The sequence below is a fragment of the Rattus norvegicus genome, chromosome 6 (genome assembly GCF_021556685.1).
Source record: "Rattus norvegicus strain SHRSP/BbbUtx chromosome 6, alternate assembly SHRSP_T2T, whole genome shotgun sequence".
In the NCBI taxonomy this organism is placed as follows: Eukaryota; Metazoa; Chordata; class Mammalia; order Rodentia; family Muridae; genus Rattus; species Rattus norvegicus.
The window spans coordinates 11,574,021-11,593,628 of record NC_141539.1 but is presented as its reverse complement, the minus strand read 5'-3'; the positions used below and the strand labels follow the sequence as shown (position 1 = coordinate 11,593,628).

Here is a 19,608-nt window from a genome sequence, read left to right as displayed (position 1 = left end):
GGGGTGGGGTGGGGGAGAAGTCACTAGGAGTGAGGAAGAGACTGGTGCTAATCTCCACTCTCTCGCATCCTTCTGTGGACTGTTCTCCTATCTGAGTTTTAGGAGGAAACAGAGGCTAGTCTTACTTCAAAATTAATGAGATGGGGATACTTATAAGAACTATTCTAAGCAAATTATATTACAGAGAATCTGCAGGAGTGTGTGTGTGTGTGTGTGTGTGTGTGTGTGTGTGTGTGTGTGTGTCTGTATATAGACAAATAGTTGAAGCACAGAGATCACTGGGCAGTCTAACCAATTGGTGAGCTCTGGGTTGAGAGACTCTGTCTTTAAAAAATTGGAAAACATCAAGGAAGGAGCTAGATATTGACCTCTAGCTTCCACATGTGCATTCAGACATGTACTCATATTCTCACACACGTTTACACGCACACATCTACACTAGACACATATAATAAGTAGAAGCAAGCAGAGAAAAGTGCTAATTACTCTGGAAAGAATATAAAACCTGACCACACTGCTAGGAATCTTTAAATCAGCTAATTTCTTCTCTGATAGAAAAGAAGGAAGCTTTATGCATGGGGAGGAAAGGTTAACAGTATAAAATATCGCCAAAATTATAATCACAAGAGGTTCTTGCCTTTGGGAGCAATCATGCTCAGATGGAAATCTCACCTCGAATTGCCATGTTATCTTGGAGTTGACAATACTAAGAAAAGTCGGATTTGGAAGACTGGTTACCGATGAAATAAACAATTTTGTAGTCTTCATCATGTCCAAGCATCTTAGTAGTTATGGCAACATCCTGAGATGCAATGCTGACAGCCCAGAAGATAGCTAATAATTTCATCTTAATAATCATTGTTCCATGTAAGAAGCCTAGATTCTTTTTTTTTTAATCCCCCCCCCCAGAAGCCTAGATTCTTGATGAGTATCTTCTATACCATGGTTGTGTGGGAAGTACATGGAGGATGAATCAGGGTAATGGAATGGCCCAAAATAATTCCAATTACATGCACCTTTGTGGCCCAAAGTTAAACAACAGGATTTTCATTGGCTTTCAACTGTTGTCACCAAGCCTGCTAATGGCTTAAGGCAACTGGCCATTAGCAGGCCTCCTTTGAGTACAGCTTGCTGTAGGATATTCCACAATCCAGTCACCACTATCACACCAATCTGCTGCTCAGGAGTCCTGAAGAGCTTATTGTTTCTCACACTATTAGACTAAGCTTTTCCTGCCTCTGGTTCACCTCCAATTTTGCTTAGCCACACACGTCAAAATCTAGTCATGCTGCTTGACTGTGTATGGTCTCCTTTCCCCTGGGGCTCAGTATCCCCTTATTTATGAGCCTTTCATATTGCACGTATTTACTTGCTAATTTTTTCACACAGGTAATTTCTTCCACTCCATCTTCTTCTGTCTTTCTAAACCACGTGATTGCCCCAATCCATTGTGTTATTCTACAACTTTCCTGGCTTAGGGCACTGGCTCAATCCTCTCATACACAACCAGTACCATAACCTCTACAGACAATGTCATGTTCAGGAGAGTAGCTTTTCCCTTGAAGAGTGACCCACAGATATCTCCTAGATCCTACATAGAACTCTCTACTCTATGCTTTTTCAGTCAGCCTTCTCCCAATATTAATTTCTTTGATATATGTATATATAGACATCATGTATATTCTCTCAAATATATATTTGACAGCATCATCATTGCCTGATATAATTCAAATATATATATATATATATATCTCCATCCAATGAGAATGTGAGCTCCATGAAGGCAGAGGTTCATTTGACTTGCCATATATGATATGTATAAGAAAGCCTTGTATACAGTATATCCTTGTTTATTTTTAATGAATTATTGAATGAGTTCTTACTGACTGAACAATTCATAATCCAAATGATGAACAGATATAGAGGGACCATGAATATGATAGCCACCATTTCTAAAATGTAATCTTTGTGGCTTTTTTCCCCAGCCACCACAGACAGGATTGTATGGCTGAGAACCAAAAGTGCCAGAGTGATCCATTTTACAGAAACAGTGTGTATTACTGTCAGAAAAGCCCTATAACCAGGACAGGGGATAAAACAGCCTGGACTGCTGAGGGGAGTGTCTGTAAGAAATCTCCTGGAAAGGTATCAGCTGTAGAAAGCCAATAGCCTGGGAGCCACCATAAGGTATTTTAGAAGAGGTCTAGTGGCTCTGAGTCTAATGACATCTGAGTGGAAGATGGCCGTCAGTGGCGGCTTGGGAGAAGGGCCTAAGACAGTGTGACGTGCTTACTAAATAGAATTAGAGTTTATTGAGTAGCAAAGACCACCACAGAGCTGCCTGGAAATTACATTGACAAGATGCAAATGGAAGAGAATATTGTAGAAACATTATTTACTGATCAATAGATAATCTTTCATACATAAAAGGTCAGCTCCAGGAAGGCAAAGCAGTAAAAAAGAAAAAGAAAAAGAAATACAGCCTGCAAATAAAATATTGATTTTAAAAAATCCATTCAGATGAATCCTTCGGTGCATATTCTTCTGGTTAAAGAGCTTTTCCTTATTTATAAGCTCTTTTTCTTAACTACTTCAGGTTCCTCTGTGAAGCATGAAGGCACTGATGAAGAGTGCTGATTTCTAGCTGTCCTGAATTCTGTGCTGTCAATAAACAGCATGAAATGGAATCAACACGGAGCACTTCAGAACAACATGTCTAAGTGTGTGCACAGCAATTAGGATGCTTGAGTCAAATGGCGTCTCATACCGCCCCCTGGTAATAGTTTTGCTTTTGGCTGAGTGGATGCTAAATATTTATCCTGGCTTAGGAAAGCAAAAACCAAAACAACATTAGAAACAAACAAACAATAGTTGAACTCTAAGCATCACTGAGTCCTCATCCATTCTGTGCTTTTCCTTTGTCTTGAAGCAAGTTTTCATCATCCCAAAGAATATGTGAAATTCTTGTCTTCATCACGACTTGGCTGCTGGATCACAAAGCGTTTGATGACTGCTGCTATGACAGGAACAAGCATAGAAGGATGTGTGCTAGGTACTAACCTCTACCCCTTCCCTGCTCATCCCTTCAAGTCCTAATCCTCCCTGTGACTATACATGGAGAGAAAATATTTAGGAGACGATTCAGCTTTGCTGAAGTGATAAGACTGGGTTATCCCTATTGGGTTCGTCTCTAGAGGAGGAAACATCCGACCTCGCTCTTACCCATTCTTGCTTCTTTTGCATGCGTGCCCTCTCTGCCATCTGAGGATGAGATGACAGAGGCTATGTACAAGCCAGGATGAGACCTGGGAGAGTAGCATAATCTTTCATTATCTTGATTTTGGACTTCCTAGCCTCCATAATTCAAATAAACTTTTGTTTAAGCAAGTCCATCTTGTGTATTTTAGTATGGTTGCAGATCTGACTAACACAGAATGGAAGCTTAACTGGAATTGTTTCCCTGAAAGAACCTTTTAGATGAGAGATTTCACTGTGCATTTGTGTGATCTTAGTGGCCTGGAAACTATTTCAGAAGAGCAGCAGTCTAAGCCATGGTCAGGTGTATTTCTGGTTGAAGTGCTGTTGAAGGGCGGAGTTGTTTAAACCTGCAGGGGGTATCATGTGTGAACTGCGTGCTGACATGGTATGCAAATCTGGGGAAGGTTTAGTTTTGCTAGGAGCTGAAAGGCTTAAGATATACAATTCCTATTTCAAGTTCCTTATGGTGGGGGGGGGCACAGGACTCCATAGGTAAGAAGATTCTATATGGTATAGAATTATATCATTACTATGCACTGGATGTTTCCCTCAGATTTATGATGAAACCCTACAACACAGTGTGATGTCATAAAATCATGTGTAGAAATGGGATGCTTGTTCTTCTCTCTTTACATATAATACTTCTAAAAATGAAGTCATGTGAACACCCAATAGAAAGAACACACCCTTTCAAAGAACTGACCCCTGAGCACCTGGTGTTAGATTTCTAACCTCTAGTCAATTGAAACATACTGAGTTATTATTTCAGCTACTAGCTTATAGTATTCTGTTGTAGCAGTATGAACAGATCAGGACAATATTTTACTGTGGGTTTTTTTTTGGGGGGGATCTTTTGACAATAATGCAATCTCTCTAAATTTCTTACTAGATATCTTTCCCTGGAAAGCAGGTTTAATATACTGAGGAATAATCTCGCTAAACACAATATGGCTGGAACCAGCTACTGTTATCTGTCTGTCAACAGCCACAGGAAACAGATAGGATCAATATAGAACTCATTTGAGCAAAGGGATTTGAGTAAATTCCCAGGTTGTGTGTCCATGGGTTTCATGGGAAAGACTGGTTTAGTCTTTCCTTGATAATGACTCAAGAGCACTGATCACGTCAAAGTCACAAAGGTCATGAAGAAGAGACTCAGCTTGATGACAAATGACACAGGTTTTATTTCCTCTGAGGTTAAAGGTTGAGCTTTGTTTTTTCTATTCTACTGATAGTCTCCTACTTCCTTCTCTTGTTGTGCAGTGAATTCCATATCCACATCTTCCAAGTTCCTCCTTTGTTGAGAGTCCCCATAATGAAGAATGAATGGTGATAGGCATGATGTGTGGGCCAATATTAGTCCAATTCTAGTTTTATTTTGGGGGGACTTATGTTTGAAGTAAGACTTTACACATGACAGGCAAGCACTCTACAACTGAGCTATATTCCCAGCTCCAGACTCAAATTCTGGATGGTTAGTTTCAGAGTTTGGAACGGTTCCTTTCAGTCCTCATTTATCTGCTATGTTTTGCTCTTTTTGAAATGTGTGCATAAAGTTTTCCTCACGAGTCTCTTCTCTGCACTAGACTAGTAACTTGCAGAGGACCACAGTGGCTCAGTATCCTCTTATCATACTTAGTAACTGTAGTTAGTGTGGACCAAAATTTAGGGCCACAGAATGACGTTACTAGCAGCTAATATTTACTGAATATTTATGGTGATAGGTGTGATAGGACCAAGGTTCTTCCTTCTTGTCCCTGATGCAGCCATTTAAGATCTGATACAGAGGTGACTCCCAATTCTCTTATACTCCTTCCTATGGGAAAGTTAGAAAATTTTCCAGCTCTGCTCTAGGGACTTGAGGTTAAGTTGACCCAGCTAACTGATGCTTTGTGCTTCTGCTAAACTTTTTGCTTCTTGTCTTTTCCCCTGAACTGGCAACAAGGATATGGTTTTTGCTTTTAAAAGCTCCCAGCAGAAAGCACTCAGGGCTACTAAATGAGAACTGTTTCTCTTCGGCCAGTCACCAGATGGCCTTATAAAGACTCTGATTTTGACAGTGGGGTCTTTGCCCCCTGACAAAAGGCGCAGTGAAAACTTTGTATGTACTTGGATTGAATGCAAAGGTGTCTGTCCTCAGACCCATTTTCCTTTCCTGTGTCACAGCTCTATATCATGACTACAGCGTCTAATGTCAAGAACTGACACATATTTCTCTGCCTCTTGAATTCAGACTGGTTCTGTGAAATTCCGTATCTAATAAAATGCACCAGAAGAGATGGCGTATTATTCAGGGTATATGCTGAAGAAGCTTGTACTTCAAATCTCTCCCTTGGAACTCTGGGATCTCAGTGCACTTAAGCCTACCCTAGCATGGTGGAAGTGATCATTACTGGGAAGAGAGCTGAGTCATTCTAACTGGGACCATCGAGAATGCTCCGCCCCAGATGACTTGCTGTCTTGCTAGAGATGCACAAGAATGTTTAGCTGATGTCAGGAAAACCAAGTCCTGGTCAACAAATCTATTTGGTTGAACAACTGAGACAAGTAAAAAGTGATAGATGGTTATTGGTTTAAGCCTCTAGGCAGCATAACAACCTATATGTATTATTATTTCCATTCTTTTAATGAGGAAACAAGCTATGAGGTATGAGGTATTAAGTCCTTGCCTCTAACATAAAGCTAGTGAACAGATTCAGAAAGTTTAACTCCAAGGTCTAGATTCTTTCTGCTACTTTGTAAGATCTCATCATAACATTCAAGTATCTGTCAAGCTCTCAGCTAAAGTAAGTCTTTCAAGTATAGGAAACTGTTTTTGCTGATGGAGACAGGCCATAGAATGGAGTTCGGATATCAGAAATCTCTCTGCTGATAAAATGCCATGACAGCTATTGACCAAAATGTACAAAACAAAGCACTGCAATTTATCTGAGAAAACTACTTATATGCAAATTAGTGAGACAAATAGTATCTTTGAAGTCAAGGTTACAGAATGAAAGAAAGCTGAAAGTTTAACTGCATCTAATTGACCCTAAATTATGATCGAGTTCTGCAGACACTCTGCATGACAATCCTGTAAATGTGAAAGACATCCTTCACTTGAAAATAAAACAAAATGCTGTTGCATTAGTGTACTTTGCTTATTTAACAAAACTAAACTCACTTCCAACCCTCTACCTTTGCTTTGGTCACTCTTGCCTGTCCTCAATGAAAAAGCAATTATTCCTCATAATAGCAACTGGAGATTTTACTAAAATAAGAGTGCACAATTTAGTATCAGGAGGAGTATTATAATGTATGAACTCTTACAGATATCTGAGACTGGGGAGATTCTGGAAGGCCTCCGGGTTGATGTACAGAAGATTGTTGGCCTTTTCAATCCTACTGTAAAAGAGGAAGGTGTGTGTAAGTGACTTGAATGGCAAGGAGTGTCATTTATTTTTCATATTATGCAGAGTACATCATCAAATAATTAAGTCATTCATCCATGCATCCATGCATCCATCTATCCATCCATGCATCCATCCATTCATCTATCCATGTACCCATCCATCTATCCATCCATCCATCTATCCATGTACCCATCCATCTATCCATTCATCCATCTATCCATGCATCCACCAATGCATCCATACATCCATCTACCATCCATTCATCTATCCATCCTTCAATGCACACATACATACAATTATCCATCTAACCATGTACCTATCCATCTATCCATTCATCCATATATCCATGCATGCATCCATCCATGCATCTGTCCATGTAACATTTCATCAAATGCAGTACCATTTATTATAGAAATCTGTGCAAACTGAGTATCAATCCTGTCAATTTAACACTTAGCACTTGGTCCCTGCTCTCTAGTCTAACTTTAAGCATGGGAGAGCTGATGATTTTACTAGTAACAATGTTCAAGAAACAGGGTGAGTTAAGAAGGGGAAAGTGATACTAACATGGGGAACTGAAGTAGGGAACAGTATGCAGAGAAGAAAAGAACATTTAGACCAGCAAGAAAGGGTGAAAAGTTGAGAGGGGGAGAGAAGGGATATAGGTGACACAGCAAAAAACAGACTGGAGAAACAGAAATGAATTGGCAAAGAAAAAATCTGGTAGTCTGGGAGAAAAGCAAGTAACTTCTGTGTTTGACTTAAAGCACCAAATTTCTGCAGACAGTATCTGGCAGGAGGCCCATTTTGTAGATCAAGGTGGCTTCTCCCAGCTGATGGGGAATGGGGACTTCTGCCCAGTGTTTTTGGCTTGTGTTATGTCCTGATCAATAGTCTGGAAGTGAGTCTGCTCACACTTGGATTCCCACAGAGAACCTATCCGTTTTCTCATCTTGCTGGATCAATGTATATTTGCAGAGATACTCTGGTTAATTACTTCCTTCCTGTTTCATTAGCTTTTATGTTGCTGTAACCTGTAGCTAACCAGAACTTGGTTACCAGGCAATTAATCATTTAAACACAGCCAGTGTTGCATGGGAATGAATACCTCCCCATGCAAGGAGGAGATGCACGAACTGTCCCATGAGCCCCACTCCCCACTGGATGGATCAAGAGGTGTGTTACACTGTGCCTATGGTTCATTTCTCTGATATGCTTTGTGGACTTTGAGGCCCCATCAGGTCTCTTTTCATAACTATGGCAAGATGAAGACAGATAGAGAGAAAATATAGGAACAAGACCTTAGTGAAAAGGGGGAAGCAATGAGGTAGGAGGCAGAATGAGAAGACAGAAGTCAGCAGGATATCATTTCTAAATCACTCTTTAATCTCTGCCTACCTGCCTGTCTCTCTCTCTCTCTCTCTCTCTCTCTCTCTCTCTCTCTCTCTCTCTCTCGCATGCACGCGCGCGCACACACACACACACACACACACACACACACACACACACACACACCTGATACAACAGTTTTTGTACAGACTCAAATGTATCTCAGCATAAAATATCTTCCGAGTTTTTCTATGGTGAACGATGAGATTATTATTTATTTGCTCAGTTGTTCCTAATTTTATTTGACCACAGATTTCCTTTTCTTTCTTCTTTATTGAACATCCAAAAATTTTTCCTAGGTTCTTAGTAATAAATAGACTATACTTCAAAACTTAAAGTCTCTATGGCCTTTACATCTTATTAATCTTTAAATTGTCTTCTGGTAATTAGAGACAGGTGTGAAACAGAATTAGATCTAGGCATTGCGCAAATATGTAACTAGAATATCAACAAGAGGAAGTAAGTGTGTCTGCTATACTAGCAGAGGAAACAAGGGCCATTACAATGTAATTGGTTTATGCTCATTGGTACTAAATTTAATTGATGTTTATTTTGTCTTTTATTTATCATAACAAGTCTATGAGTGTAGATTTCATTGTAGTGTTTTCAGGTGAAAAAAATGGAGTCTTAGGTGGCCACATGTTTTATTTGAGCCTTCATGCTGTGTATATGGAGAGGCTGTTCTCAAAATAAGTGTATTCAGAATCCACTTCATTGAGTGAAACTTATTTTGGCCTTTGTGGTGTAACATCAACTGAGATGACAGGATGAAGGCGTTTTCCCATAGTCACAAGACAAGGGTTCTAGATCTCATGGCATAAAACAAGAAGAAAACCAACTGAGAGAATCAGTAAACAGAATCAAGCAAATCTTGAGACTGGTTCCTGGATCTTTAGCCCAAGACAAATGACAGTCCCTTTCAGGCTGCTGCTGCTATTTCATTATGATGATCTATGGGTCTGAGAACAGAACAGATTCAGAGTGTCCCAGGAGTGTAAATGAACTTTAAGGCTCTCTCTAATATTCATAAACCTCTTACACACACACACACACACACACACACACACACACACACACACACACACACACACGTATGTTGCTTACATTTCATGCAACTTGGGTAGGTTGGAGAACACATCTGCCTCTATTACTTCCAAGACATCATTCTGAGAGATCTCTCTGTAGCAAAAGAAAAATAATTCGGGTTAGTTCAGTTCCTCCCCGCCCCCAATAAACATTATAAGGACTCAATTAGAGTCCTGTGCTTAGGAGGATTCATAAGACACAAAACTGCTTTCATTTCCTCAAGTCAGCTGTAGCAATAAGTCTAAACTAATATGCTTGATACTAATGCTTACAGAACAGTGAAGTAATAAACCCGGGGTAGTGGTTCATTTAGAAATTAGACATTCTTTGGTTTGGTACAAACCAAAGCTAGATGGAGACTTACTTAAAGGTATTTTGAGTAATATACTGGATGACATCAAACTAAGTTTCTTAGGTCAGGGGTCAGACAACTTTCTCTGGTCTGGATAGTAACTATCTATTGGCTCTGTGAATCATTAGCTATTTATTGCCTTTGTGGATTATGTACAGATCTGTGTTGAAACTACTACAAACAATGCAGTTCCAACAAAACCATAGGAGATGAACTGTTTGACAATAAAACTTTATTAAAAAATAAGGCTGAATTTGGCTCATAGACTGTGGTTCATTGAACCTGTTCTTGACTCTGGAGTCAAGTTCTCTGTTCAAACCACCTGTGTTGTTTAAGAGTGTAAATGTTCATTCCTGCTTCATCTTCCCTCTCTAGGGATCCACCCTGGTCATTCTTGCTCTCTTTCTTAAAATTATTTTAAAACTTTTTGTTAGAATAAAATAATTGCACTTTCAAAATATTATTTCAATGCATTTGTAACATTAGATCTATATGATATATCTCTATATCCCTATATCTCAATATCTCAATATCTCTATATCTCTATATCTCTATATCTCTATATCTCTATATCTCTATATCTCTATATCTATCTATCTATCTATCTATCTATCTATCTATCTATCTATCTATCTATCTATCTACCCATCCATCCACCCATCCATCCAACCATCCACCCAACCATCCACCCATCCATCCATCCATCCATCCATCCATCCATCCATCCATCCATCCATCCATATCTATCTATCTATCTATCTATCTATCTATCTATCTATCTATCTATCTATCTATCTATCTATCAGTGGAAGACATCTGTAGGGTAGAGACTGCAGTGGTTGGCTGAAGGTAGTAAGTAGCTGCCTCAGAGAGGGATGGAGATAACAGGTAAGGTGGACCTGGGGTGCCAGTGTCATTTTTCATGAGCTGGTGAATGAGGGTTTGTAAATGAAAAGCTCTTACGTAGCAATAGCCCGGAAGGCACGCATTTGATCTTATAAAGGATTGAGTGAAAGAATTGCAAGAAGGGAAGGAGTAGACAAGGGGGAGAATTTAAATCTAAGTGAGATTCACAGGACCCTGTCCTCTGGCAAGATTTTCAGGTTTACTGCCAGCTGAATGTCATGCTCATGCTGATATTGTCTCATTTCAGAACATGTCTACTTAACCAAACTTATGTCTGGATATCTTAATGTTGTTTAAAAATACCCTGGAAATTATTAGCATAAACTGGCTAAGAAACACTCCTGAATTAATTCTTTCAGTAAATAGTTCCTATATCCTAGTGTCAACTTCAGAGAGCAGAGAGTATTGGGAATGGTGCATGTGTCTCTCACCAGATGGGGTTGGACAAAGAGGACAGGGTGCATAGTAGGGAGCTTAGGAAATTCCTAGGTCTCTTTTCAGTTTAACCCCCTTCTCTCTCTCTAGATATTTCCGTGATTCTTTCTTTCTCTCCCTCCCTCCCTCCCTCCCTCCCTCCCTCCCTCCCTCCCTCCCTCCCTCCCTCCCTCCCTCCCTCCTTCCTTCCTTCCTTCCTTCCTTCCTTCCTTCCTTCCTTCCTTCCTTCCTTCCTTCCTTCCTTCCCCCCACCTCAGATATTGCTGTTCGTTCAATTCAAGGACTTCATTGTATAAACATAGCATCTATGGCAATGGGCAGTAAAGAGAAAGGGACCCTGATGATTTAGAACCACAGAACAAACACAAACAAGTTCTTTTTGCATGTTTTGGATTAGAAAAACAACGCCATCAAAAAACAAGCCCCAGGACAATGGCTTAAACTACAGACAAGACTTACAGTCATTTACTGGGTTTGGTCAAGGTGCCAACCAACAAAGGCACAAAGGAAAACCTTGAACAGACCTCCCGTCTGCTGCAATTCACCAGATGCCTTGCATGAGACTGAACACTTCAGTCTTCTATCTGTTCATTACCCACTAGTCTGTTACCTATTGATAAACATATACTGAATCACCACTAGATACTGTAACATAGAGACAGATGAATAAGATAGTTTCAGGAAGCTCAGTGAGATCAGACTGGGAGATCAGAAAGTTAAATAATGATAATAACAAAGTGGTGGGACAACAGTAGTATGGGAATTGTTTCAACTGCAGAAAGTTTGAAGAGAAATTTAGTACTAGGCAAGTGAAATAGTTATAAACATTTGGGGGTGGGGCATAATACAGATTTGTTTTAAATAAAAAAATCTCACCCCTTGAGCTATTATAATTGGATTATTCTATCAAGCGTTTTTGTCACTACCATGTGTGTGAAGGTCAGAGAGGAGGCCTGATAGGGTATTGCCAGTCTTGCTTTGAAGAACATTGCAGTCTCAATACCAGCACCAGTACCCAAGGTTTCAGAAGTGTAGAGCATGCGGCTCTCTATTCAGGCCTTTCTAATGGAAACTTGTAGGAATTTTTTCTTTTTAATTCTTTTCTCATATATCCATACTGCAGTTTGCCCTCCCTCCTCTACTCCCAGTCCCTCCCCACCTCCTCCCTTCTCCCACAGATCTATTTCTCTTTTCTTTCAATTCAGACAAGAGCTGGCCTCCCATGGATATCAACAAAACATGGCATATCAAGTTGCAACCTGAGTTTTAAAAGATTCCTGGTGACTGTCAGCTTTTAACACCTGAGAGGTTCATTGCTAAGACTTAGACTGGTTCAAATGTCCAAAGGTTCATTTGCTGGAAATTTGGTCTCCAGTATGGTCACGGTTAGCGTCCATGTAACTGGAAGGAGTAGGACTTCATGGGAGATGATGAACTGGGTTCTGATTGCCTGTGTGGAGGATTTAGTGCTTGCGTTAAGGAGTGCACTAGGTATTTTAAGGCTAGATTAGCTTCCTCCTGAGTGGGTTGTTACAAACCGCCCCGTTGCTCCCTTCTGCACACGGTGGCTTCTTTTCTGCCCCTTCTATGTTGTGAGTCAGCCAGACGGTGGCCCGTGGTAGTTTGACTTTCTAGTCATCAGAATTGTGAGACAAAAACTTTTACTGCTATTTATATCAGGTGTTCTGTTATAGCAAGACTAAATGGACTAACACTCAAAGAATGTTTTCGTTTTTAAATGAAGGAGATGTTCTCCAGATTCACTCCCCTATCAATGAAGATTCTTCTCCGATTGATGTAGTTTGTTTTTCCTTGATTGGGTATGTTAGGGCAGCTGATCACATAAACATATTTGGAGTAAAATATCATTTCTTTACTACCACCAGAATGAATTTAATTTTCTGTCCTTCCCATAACCTAGGGGATCATAGACTTTATCAGTGAGCCTTGCGTGTCACATTGGATTCTAGAGGTGACTTACATGGTTTAAATAAGTTCATGATTTCCTTAGAGAGCTTCTGGAGGATAGTCCCAGAGTTCCATTGACTTTTGGCTTAGTATTCCTGCTCCCAGACAACCCTTTGCTGAAGGAATGAATTAGCTCTGAGTGATTAGGAAAGATTTTTCCATTCACTTTTGAACAATAAAGCGATGATCTTGAAAGTACATGGCAAACGAACTTTCCAAATCAAATTGCATATTAACAGATGTGGGAAGCATCTTGTTCAGCAGAATCTTAAAGTGGGATTGTTAAAAAAGTGGAGAACTAGTTCTAAAGCAAACATTGGCCAAGCAGCATCTGTGTTTTTGGTGGTGACATTGGTGACAAGAATCTAGAGGTAACTAATATGGGTCCTGGGACTTAGCAGGTTTCTAGAGTCCAGTCAGATTCACGAGCTAAGCCTTATCTAGGTTGCCAGATAGGTGGCTAGATAGGTTGGTAGATTATATTTAAATATAATGGTGTATATAGTTAGACATGCTAGCATTCAACATACCCCATATATAAGAATAGAGTAAATACATGTGTATATAATATACATATACTTAGTAACAAAGCATAGTTGTACAGTTTAAAGAAAAAAAAACCTCATCTTGAAACACAACATATATTGCGTGCTTTGCAAATGAAAAGACACATGACATAAAATCTTATATTATATACACATATATTATACATACTAAGATATAGTACATGCTATTGTAATATACATATATTATAAAATTATTATAAGAGACATTGTTATAAATGAATATCCTTAACTAATATGTCCTATAATTGTAATGTAATATACATGAGGACACGTTAGTGCAAATACAGCTACATTCCATCATGATACTGTGTATGTAGTACACACTTCCTGTTATTTCCTGTATTCTCATCTAGTCTACTCTCTCAGTTCTGGAAATGCACTCTGCAGTGTAAGGTTAGGAAATGTCAGTGAAAACTCTCTTGAAAATGCCATTCAGAGAAGCTTGTAAAGCTCTTCAAATTCACACTCATACCCTTTCTAGAATCTTTTAAGGATGATTCAGAGGCTTAACATGAGAGCAGGGTTTGAACCCACTCCATCTGACTAATCAGTTACCACTGGAACGCTACTGAGTGTGTGTGTGTGTGTGTGTGTGTGTGTGTTGATAATAGTCACCTCCAGGGATCCCTAAGGGACTGAGTCATCTGTGGGACAGGAAATCCTTGTCTGATATCAAAATCAAATATTCCTATGCCTACTGGACCATATGCCTCCTCTCCTTCTCTGTTTTTCATCTAGGCTAATGAGTTCAGGAGATTCTGGCCTGAGTAACCACAGAACTGGGGAGGAGCTGCTGGCAAGTGTCCTAGGCCTTCCTGAGGCCTTACACAGAGAAATCCAGCTTAGTCTTCAACTAAGCTGCTGTATTAATCCAAACCTCAGCTCCATTCTGCCTCCTAGAGTAAGACTGGCCTCCTGTTTCATTGGCCACACACAGAAGATTAGGTAGGACAAGGACCTTGGCATGGATAGCTGCCCCTCCTGGAGCTATAACCAAAGAAGTATGCTACTGCTTTAGGGTCAGTTTAAGTGCAGCAGGTCACTTTTAGAATGAGTTAGAGCCTAAGGCTCCTCAGATGCCTTAGGTGACAGCAGGCAAGTCCCTTTGCTTCCTCGTATGCCAATGAGTCTTTCCTTCTCAGACTCATCGGCATGGCCAGTTTGCTGAGGTTGCTCAAAACACACCCCAAAAGGACACCGAGATATAATCACCCTCAGTGGCTCAGCACAAGTGTACCCACTGGGATCGTATCTTGAATATTGTCATGCATGTATTGGTATATCCCCCACCTTTCTTCACAGCAGCGGAAGAACTGGATGAAAGATCATAATGATAGCAGTTAATATATATTAAGAGTTTATTATGTGCCAGACATTTTTTTTTCTGTGTTTGAAACTCACAGCTGCTTCAGAAGGTAGGTGTTATCGCTTACAGAAAAGCAGAGAGAGGTTACCTGATTTTCTCTTAACTGCCTAATTAACTTACACAGTCAACAGGGAGCATGGATCCATTCCTTCTGATGCCTGGGACAGCATAGACCAGAGAGGCACTTTCCAGCGTCTAAAAATGTTCAACTTCAGAAAACCCTGTTACTGCTATTTTAATCTTTAATAGAGCAGATTTGGGGATGGAGCAACAGGCCTATAAAACAACTATATATCATCCCTCCCTCCCTGGTGCATGGCTCCTGAGTTCTGACAAGTCAATATACAAGTTCACATGCAAATTTTCCCCCTACAGATAAATCAAAGTTCCAAGCAGCAACTTATACAAAAAATGTTTTTTTAGTACATCTTTATGCAAGTACAAAACATATAAAACAGAAAAATGAAGGGTTCTTGTCTTCCAAGGATCTGCAATTTAATTGGATAAAAGTCACCTGTATAAAAAAATTATTAGAAAGTTTGAAGTCAGTAGAACGCAAGTGGGGAGAGAGAGGGAGGGATGCCAGGTACCCAGCACAGCCTTTGGTAAGGAGTGTTCTGTCACGTGTTCATTTCCCTACCACATTGTCTCTAAATCTTAGCATTGCTCTTGCTGTGACTTGAGGTCTCTCGTCTTTTCCTGTGAAAGTTCTCTGACTGGCTCCTTCTCACACTCCTTTAGTTGTGTGATGGACCACATGTCACTGGGATACTCTTTCATTTTGGACCACCTTGGTCCCAGGCCTACTGCTGCTCAGGGCATGTTATATCATCTCCTCTGTGAATTGCTTGTTCTAACTACTATTCTGGTACAGGATGATTCTCCTAATCTCCATTGTCTTTCTTCCTCAATCCCTACCCACATCTACTATCACTACTGGTCCATTGGAACAACCCGGGCCTTAGTCCTAGGGTCATTAATGACCGCTTTGTCATTTAATATTTAGTAAGATCTAAATCCTTTCCATTGCTTTTCCACTATTTCATGTCCTCACCCCGTCTCCTGTCTTTGTTATCCTCACTATGGCTTCTTTGCTATCTCCTTCAGCCAGTTCTTAGCAGTCCGAGCTGACTCAGGGGCCATCTTATGGTAATCATGGGTAACTGTTTTCAAACAAATATAATGTGCCCATTTGATTGACTTAAGGAGGTGGCATAGACTCAGGGTTAGTTATAAAAGAAGTATGACAGTGTAACAGGCATCCAGATGTTAGCATGACTGAAATTATGCAAGAGGCACCATTCTGACCTTAGAACTCAGCACATAGGGCTCAATACCTGTCAAAACTGGAACACATACCTAATCCATTAAAGACATAGTCCATAGTTCCAGAATCCAGGAAGGGGCCTAAATGTATTCACTTTGCCTTTGGCTTCTATACTTTGAATTCTTGCTAACTGTTCTTACGACTGAAGTGTGGTTTTGTTCATAAATGACAAAGAATGGTGAGACTCAGGCTGCATGATTTGGGCAAGTTCTCCATGCAGCCACAGGCTGGCAATCCAAACTTTCTATTTGGCTTTAAGAGTGTTTGTGTGTCTTGGCTGAATATCCTCCTAACAACAGAAACAGCAGGGTATCAAGTGGAGAAAAGTGTGGAATGGACACTAGTACACTGAACTGCTCTCCATTTCAACCACGAGTGTGGATGATACCTGTTTCTTAAAGTCATTCGTGGGATTGTTAGGGAAAAGAAACGAGCTTAAAGTAGGAGCTAGGCTTTCTTCAGGTAGAACCAGATTACATTTGGAAGCTAGCAAGGGTGGACAATTATTGTATTATTGTGCGTGCCTGTCAGGAAGTGTTTAAGTAGGAATCCATTGTGTTCTTCATGATGAGAAATCAAGGTAGTAAACAAGGTGACTCTGTGCAGAGCCAAACGGAAAGGGACATTGATTAGACACTTGGTGCTAACGTAAGTCCTTAGCTTTATTAGAGGGCAATGTTGCTGGTGGGAATGGGAGATTGGAGCAGCCAGACACACAGGGTTGCAGTAACCCTCTTCAGGTTTAATACTTGTAAGCTTGAGCTGCATATCCCAGGCTGCAGGGGCAATGGTGCTGCTGATAGTAATTAACCTTTATTAGACATTTGCTGCATAGTAAACACCGTACTAAATGTTCAACACAGGCGATCTCACTAAGTGGCTTTGATGGCTTGTACTTGTCTAGTTTGTAGTCATAAATGAGTGACAATATGCACAGGGAGGCAAGATTGTTCTGGATTCAGATTCTTGCTTCTTATCATTTCCTGGTATGTATGTTATCTGGGACAAATCAGCTAGCACTCATGACACTTGTATATCTCAATAGGAATACATATATGGCTGATTAGAGATTTTGTAAGAAGCATGGAGATAATATAAGCTGTGGAATATATTTCTAGCTATCTTCTAAAAATCTACTCACTCCCTCTCACTTATTGATGCTTAGCTACATATGTCTCCCCTTGCCTTCCTCCATCCCTCCTCTTCCTCTCTCCCTGCTCTCTCACCTCTCAACAGTATTGGAGACTGAATACTACACCACTAAGCTAGATACTCAGCCTTTTAAATAGTATTTTTTGACTCGTCTTGTTTGGCCTCTCGTACTGTTTCAGCCGAGGAGCTCAGTTTGCAGGAATGTGCCACCACATCTATTTCTTAGCCAATCTTGCTTAAACTTGTTGCTCTTAGAGAAAACAGACCAAGCCCCAACCTGTGAAGAGAAGGGACTGCTACTACTTACTCTGCCTCCTTTCCCCTTGGCACCTGGAGGTGCACATGAAAGCCTTAAAGGTCTAGAACTGATGACGACGTCATGCTGCCACTGCCCTGGAATTCTAAGCAAAATGCATTGGGAGCACTTAGATCGTGAGGTAAGAAAGAAGCCCCTGACATTTTGCTCCTTCTTGTCATCTACCCAACCTAAAGTAAGAGGCTAATAACCAGGGTGAAGCCTAGTGTTTGATCAAACAATGCTCTTCCTGTGAGGGTTAGGGGAGGTTTTACATCTGCCATTGGGTGAAACATGAACATACCCAATGGTGCTAAAATACATTCTTACTTACGGGCTGATTAGCGGAATGTTTGGTCAAGTAGAAGAAAACAATGACAAAATCCTCTTGACTAAATTTATGCTTGACCTCATTTATCCAGAAGCCACTCACCCAAAGTGACAGTGTTTACTGCTTGTGACCGAGTTGCCTGGCCACTTACAGTGAACACAGGCAAGAACTGGATGCTGCTCATTGAATTACACAGAAGCTCTTGGATTCTTTCCTTCCCTTTTCAGTTATTTCATGCAAAAGCAAAGCAAACCAACAATAACAAAACTGTCTGCCAGCAAAACTACTATTAAAAAACAGTGGCTACTAAATTTAGTGGTGCACAGCCTGGGAGGGTGTTTCGGTTAAGAGACCTGAGTTTCTAGCTGTCTAAAATCCAGAGATGCAGGGCTGCAGGAAGTAAGGTCTTTCCAACAGACGGGTGAGACGAGGGTCCTCACCACTCTGGCAAACCACTGGAGCTGTCTAAAGTCCATTTTCATCTGTAAAATGTTGCAAAGGTCTTCTGTGTCTAAGTGCATGTATCTTTAATTCTTTTTATTGGCCGGGTTGGGCTATTGATTGTCACATGAATAATGCATGGCCAGCACTTGAACAAGACACATGGTGTATGCAGAGGTCACACTGCTTCCTGTCATTTTCATTACTTCACAGAGTCAGGAGACCTGGGTTCTCCTCCTGACTTTGCAACTAATTAACCACCTTCCTGGAGTCAAACCTGTTATCTTCCCGGGCCTCTGCTCCTCATCTATAAAACAACACTGTTGATTCAAATAATCTCTAGGGTCTCTTCTAGCCTCAGAATTTTGTGATTTTAATTATTTCTGTTATTAAAAGGCAGCCAGCCACATCATGGGCAGTTCTCCATGAGAGCCAACTTCCATTTCTAATGGGCTGAGGGGAGGAAGGCCTCCAGGAAGCAGCCTTCTCAAGGGCTCATGGCAGATCTCTTGAGAGCTCTCCTGGGGCAGACCCATGGAAGTGCAGCACCAGGGTCTCAGCAGCAGCCCTGGGCTAGACGAGACCCAAGAGCAGGAGCCATGACTCTCTTTAAGAGAGCATATATTTTATTGTCAACTTAGCAGGTTTTTCATTGATGTCTCCAGTAAGCCAGTGTTGTATTTCCTCTTAACCAGAAGTACAAGTGTGCAAATGTATGTGCCTGCGTGTGTGTATGTGATAATTACTAAGAGCTATCCTGTCCCCTGTTCTTACCTCAAAGCACCTCAAACTCTTCCTTAATAATTTCAGGTTTGTGGTACTTTTTTGCCTTCTATGCCATACCTGTAACAACCCTTGCTTCCCGGCTGATACCCTCCTCTTCAAGCCTCTGTTTTCACTCTGTAATTCATAATTACTTCATATTTTATGTCCTTCCATTTTCACCCTCATTAACTCTTACACTTGGCATGAAAGTGCTTCCTTTATGAGTCACAGTGAAGGAGCCTCACTTGACCACTTGGAATGCTTATGTAATGCCATTGTTCAAGCTGTCCTTTTGACCCTTCAGAAACACAGGAAGGTCAGTTTGGTTCTCATGTAAGCATATGCTGCTTGCGTGTGTGCATGTCTGGGCATATTTGCCTGCCTGCCTGTATGTGTCTGTATGTGTTAGAGGAGGAAAAGTTTGTGCACGTAAGTGTAGATGCCCAGAAGTGTCAGATCCCCTTGAAGTTGGAGTTACCAGCACTCAGGACCTGCCTGACATGGGTGCTGGGAAGTCCTCTGCAAGAGCAGCAGGCACTCTCTCTTAAAGCCACCTCTCCAGCCTCAGCCCTGGTATTT

The 19,608-nt window shown here is 40.7% G+C and overlaps 1 protein-coding gene across 1 annotated transcript in view; it reads right to left on the bottom strand.

Moving 5' to 3' along the window:
• Window positions 1-19,608, bottom strand: part of Fshr (follicle stimulating hormone receptor) — a 209,196-nt gene that overhangs the window by 52,592 nt on the left and 136,996 nt on the right. Inside the window, 2 exon segments of the mRNA NM_199237.2 lie at window positions 6,568-6,642; window positions 9,144-9,218. Of these exon segments, the coding sequence (NP_954707.1) occupies window positions 6,568-6,642; window positions 9,144-9,218 (150 nt within the window).